The 5,757-nt window shown below is 41.7% G+C and overlaps 1 protein-coding gene across 1 annotated transcript; it reads left to right on the top strand.

Annotated features, from left to right (window-relative positions):
• The first annotated feature begins 508 nt into the window (after positions 1 to 508).
• pax1a (paired box 1a) lies at positions 509 to 5,467 on the top strand. The gene is made up of 5 exons (XM_029461203.1): positions 509 to 568; positions 2,121 to 2,787; positions 3,822 to 3,955; positions 4,525 to 4,738; positions 5,310 to 5,467. Exons 1-5 carry the CDS (start codon positions 509 to 511, stop codon positions 5,465 to 5,467), a joined length of 1,233 nt encoding a protein of 410 aa, XP_029317063.1.
• Positions 5,468 to 5,757: the final 290 nt, after the last annotated feature.

Below are 5,757 nucleotides of genomic sequence, written 5' to 3'. Positions count from 1 at the left end.
CAACGGGGAGAAGACAGAGAGAGAGAACAATGTGGAGTGAGTGAGGGCTGCAGTGACATACAGAGTGACACTGAGATCATATCACTTGTATAATAAAGTAATCATTCATATTCAACAGCAGCAACAGATGAAAGTTCCTCCACTGTGCCACGCACCACCCTGAAACATGCATGCACATAAAGCATGTACATCTGAGATATGACTTATCACTTCATATCCAGACGTCCAAAAAGTATCTATCACTAGTAACTTCAAGGCGATCTGCTCCAGCACCCAGCTCCTCTGACCGGGCCTGATGCTTTCAATGTGTCCTGCTCCCAGATCTTGGATGGTGAAGTGGCCAGTAGACAGAGAGGAGAAGGGGTGGAGGTGGAGGTGGTGGTGGGGAGAAGGACACTGCACCTTGTTACCATTGGGTCGACTGTTAAGTTTTACTAGTAACGTTTTGCGAGCTTATAAACGATACCTTCTAAACTTACACAGGAAACTCCGAAAGCATGCTGTGATAATGTATGTCTCTGGCATCCAGTCGATATCCCATAGTCTGGGAGAGCTGCGATCTACAGAGGTATCGATTACATGAGCCCCTTCCCATGTTTGATTCTCCAACACTGGCTTATAAAAAAAGACTGCAAGTGAGCAACTTTCCCTTTTTGCTCTCAAATGACTACTTCAGTTTGTCCAACACGGCTCAGTTATATGGACCAAGTATATTTTGATATTATGACAACAATAATACAACAATTTAATTAGTATATCCACACAAATGTTGGCATGTAAATTAACCAACATCTCACTCTCATCCACAGGTGGATCATTTCAGGTGATTTTTCTTATCAAATTGATGCTCCCTGTGCACACTAAAAACACGTGTTCCCAATATAACACTGGTAACCAGTACAGGAAGGTTTACCCCTCCACTGTCATCCCAGTGCATATATCTCTTATGATGTTTAAGTCCTTACCAGAAGGCTGCATGTTGGATGGAACGTTTCCCTTTCTGCCACTTCCCCTATGCAAAATATTGAAGGAGGCTGCACGGCTCCAACCGGATGGGGTTTGCATTGGCTGACAGCGTTCCCAGCGCCGGACGACCAATGAAACCAACGCACAGGCTCGGTGTATAACAGCGAAGATTGACGTGGAGGACGCGTCAAATTAATTCCAGCATACGACGGACTCCCCGGGATAACTCCAAATTGCTTTTATCGGATGAAGATCACTTTGGTGCCATTGTACCTTGCGGTCACTTGTTTTATAAAAAAAAAGAAAGAAGGGGGCGCGCTGCACTCGGAGTAGATTTTAAAGAGGTCTATTTTTCTTCTTCTGGGGCTCATTCCTCCCGTTCCCCTTCCTTCTCTGCCTTCGCTCGGACGCATTCAGCCATTTGAAGGGGCACCTATATTCCCCGGCATCTCGAGACATATAGGCAAATGGGTAAGCCCGCGTTACCATCTGCATGCTTCACTGGCAGGGAGCTTATGGAAGCGTATTCAGACTCACCACGCCTGCGTAAAGACAGAAATAAGAATTTGTTGTTTTTCTTTCTTCTCCAACTTCAGATAATGTGCAAATGAAGAGTGTCAAGTTTATTTCATGGTGGATCTTTCCAGCTCTATTCGGCAGGCATTGTCTAAATCTTTAAATCTTTAAATGGAACCACACCACCAATTATCCTATGAGAAGTGTGTCTTTGAAGAGCTCTCGAGTGTCAATTCCTCAAGCTCGCCATTTTTTACTTTGTATTTTTTGTTGTTTACGCAGGGATGGCGGAGTGGAAACTCAGTCAAAAAGTTAACACGCTTTTTAAAGTTGCAAAACAGTGGTTGCCAACCAGAGGTTAGCAGTCTGTGTAGGCTGACACATGTTATGGGCTACAACTCCCTAACCTCAATTTATGGTGTAAATTACAGGAGATGCATGGTCTGTGTCAAACTGATGTAGCCTGAACATATTGTCTCTTAATAATAATAATAATGATAATAATAATAATAATAATAATAATAATAATAATAATAATAATAATAATAATAATAATAATAATTCATATAATTATTCTATGAAATTATATTTAGTGGCAGAATGAGTTATTATATTTTATTTGTACTCACGTCATACAGTGTAAATATGTGACTGTGATTCTCTATTCTCCTGTAGAGCAAAACTATGGAGAGGTGAACCAGCTCGGCGGCGTGTTCGTCAATGGGCGACCCCTGCCCAACGCCATACGGTTAAGAATAGTGGAGCTGGCTCAGCTTGGGATCAGACCCTGTGATATAAGCCGGCAACTCCGAGTGTCCCACGGCTGCGTGAGCAAGATTTTGGCGAGGTACAACGAGACGGGCTCCATTTTACCCGGTGCCATCGGTGGAAGCAAACCGCGGGTCACGACGCCGAACGTGGTGAAAAATATCAGGGATTACAAACAAGGTGACCCCGGGATCTTTGCCTGGGAGATCCGGGACAGGCTTTTGGCAGATGCAGTTTGTGACAAGTACAATGTCCCGTCGGTTAGCTCGATCAGCAGGATTTTACGCAACAAGATTGGAAATCTCTCCCAGCCCAACCAGTACGAGAGCAATAAGCAAGCCTCCGCGCAGGCCGGGCTCTCCTACAACCACATATACCCTTATTCCTACGCCAACGGGATGTCGCCCACTGGCACTAAAATGGGCAGCCCTTCTGGAGTACCGATGACGCCTGGACATATGAGCATTTCCAGGGCCTGGCCTTCTGCACACACCGTCAGCAACATCCTCGGTATACGAGCCTTCATGGATCATTCAGGTGAGGAAAACTAGCACTTTCTGCTCTGTGAGAAATCTTAGGCCTTAGGTTTCTGTGTCATAAGCTCTCACTGTTCTCAACTCAGACCTTATTAATAAACCCGTGCAGCTGTTTATATTTGTGTTATTCAGCATGATGAATTGCCACATCACTCCGTACAACCCGTTCTGGACAATGTGTCCATTAGAAGTTGCACAGGCCTCCGTTTCACCAGTCAGCCAGAGAGCAGTAAGGCCACTCTCAATAGGCCTTTTCATGGATGATGCATTTGCAAACACCTTGCTCACCTGCTATATCCTCACTAATCCCTTAAGTAGTCATTACAGGCCTTTTTTCTTTGCCTTTCTGCTCCTTTCGTCAGTGTTTTCTTCCAGTGTTTTTTGTGCCATAAGATCCAAAATAATTTGAAAAAATGTGTGTAAAATTATATATTTTTGATTATTTTCTTCTGATTAAATTAGTGTGGCGCTGTAATCCTACTTATACGAGAATGATTCTTCTTTTACGCAAACATATGATAATATATAAAGATTTATTGTGTACAAAAAGACAACAGTATGAACTATTCTTAATATAAATGATTAAATTAGAGAAGGATGTTCATAATAATATGTATGATATGTTTATGTTGTTTCCTTTCAACTTGATCTTTTGTTGTGTTTGTTTTTATTTTATTTGTCTTTTACACTAAAATAAAACCCAGGCCGAATTCTATAATAGATACTTATTATATGCACTTTACTAATAATCATGACAATTCTGATATTTAAAGATATAATTGTTTGATTAACCCTAATTAAAAAAAATATTTTAGATAAGCGTGCTGTTTTTAAAATGAAATATGTTTGATAGCCCAGATTTATTTTTATTTATTTTTTATATAATTGAAATATATGACACTTACATATATAAAGCTCATGCATAAAGAATTTTAAATATGTATATCATTTGCATAGCTAAATGAGACTGCATATTTTTCTTTAGCAATTTTTCCTTTTTATACATCTGATATTAAATGACCGTTTCTAATTCAGCCATTGCTGGGATGGACGGATATGCACCGAAAATGGAGGACTGGAGCAGCGTCAACAGAGCAGCTTTCCCCGCGGCTCACACGGTCAACGGGATTGACAAATCAACCATTGACGGCGACATAAAATACGCTCAGGTAAAAATATATCTACACGTGTGTAAATGGAAATACACACACTTCAAATATGTATGATTTTTAACAGCCTGTAACATTTATAGAATAAGTGTGTACACTCAGTATTGGCATAATCTTGTCATTTTCTTTCCTTAATAGGAAACAGTCTAAATGTTTAGTGCCCGAATGGGCAGAGGGATTTAGTAAATTAGTGCTCTCGCAGCAAAGGCAGAGTTGTGAAAAGTTTCCATATCAGTGACCCTCAATAGAGTCATATAAGGCCGCAGACCTCTGCTTGATTAGATTTTACCTCTGAGACTCTAAGGAGTTTTATTACTGTTGATTAAATGTTCTGTTGTACATACGGAATCCATCTGTGTATACACACTGTAATTAGTGTTATTTATGGTGAATTAAATCAAAATGAATGTAATGTATTCCTCAATTTGCTCCCTTCTTCCTCTAAAGTAAACCAATGCTTGAGAAGCACTGCCGGAGGCCACATGCCGATGTCCCATATTATGAGTGCTGTGCGTTTTGGTTCTTTTGTTGTGCTGATTGTGTCCCGTGTCTTATCTGTTGTCCTGCAGCCCTCCTCCACACTGTCCGGTTATGTCTCAGCGTGCGCTTACTCTCCCTCCAATCAGTACGGGGTTTACAGCGGGCCAACAGGAGGCTACGTGGCCCCGGGCCACCACCACTGGCAGCCGCAGAGCCCGGCCCTGTCGCACCCTGGCGGCGGGATGAGCATGCATGCAGGGGAGATCCACGCGCCGATGACCTTCAAGCATCAGGCCCGAGAAGGTACGGAGCACCGGTAGCACAGTTCAATACGAAAACTGGTGACAGATGTTTCCGATCCTAAAAAAAATATTCTCTCTGGGATGCAGTTTCTGTATAGCATAATGTTTTTTTTTACATTGCAATATGGTGATTACTCTTACTTTTGAATAATAATAATTAGAGTCATATCAATAATCATATCATATCAACGCATACCCGCAGATGACTGTCTCTGTCCCTCCCTCGTGCCTTTCTCACGCACACTCACTTTTTGCAATAAGCAACGACCGCAACGAGTGTAAACATTTACCAAATCCCAAATGAAGCCTAATTATATGTCAGTTATTAAATATTGACCTTCCTGGCTTGGCCTGCCAGGTGGTCCCAGGACATTTTTATACACATAAAATGGAAGAGAACCTTCTTCTTCTTTTTTAAAGAGACTGCTTGTTAATAATGATGGGTTTCTTAATATTATATTAGAGCAGCTCTGACCTGCTTAGAAACTAACTTGTTGTGGAAATAACTCACGTTAGATGCATTTATCTCTGGGAGTAAATACTAATTTGAATGTCTTATTTGTGTTGTGCAGGAGATAGAAAACCACCCACTCCCCTGAACAAGCAGCAGCAGCAGCTGCAGCAGCAGCAGCAGCAGCAGCAGCAGCAGCAGCAGCAACAGCAGCAGCACCAACAACATGATGACTTGAACAGTGTGCATGGACTCAGTCTCCCTACCTCATCATCATAGCCTGGACTTACACCACCTTAATTACAAGACCCATTTAACTGAACTCATGTCCACAACTCCAACAGTAAGTCTGAACACTAACGGCTTGTTTCCCCGAGTGTGTGCAGCTTACAGTCAAACACAGTCCCATTCAAATGCATTGTGAATACAGTGTAGCTTTATCGGCCTTCATGGCTATATGAATGTAAACTTGCATGGATGCATCGGTGTTTCTCCATTGAAACATGTCATGTTGCTAGACTGTTTATTCTCTTATGGAGACTGCAGGATTTAAAATATATATATATATA

This window comes from Cottoperca gobio, chromosome 22 (genome assembly GCF_900634415.1).
Source record: "Cottoperca gobio chromosome 22, fCotGob3.1, whole genome shotgun sequence".
Classification (NCBI taxonomy): Eukaryota; Metazoa; Chordata; class Actinopteri; order Perciformes; family Bovichtidae; genus Cottoperca; species Cottoperca gobio.
Note: the sequence above shows the minus strand (reverse complement) of the source record. Positions and strands in the feature narration are given on the sequence as shown.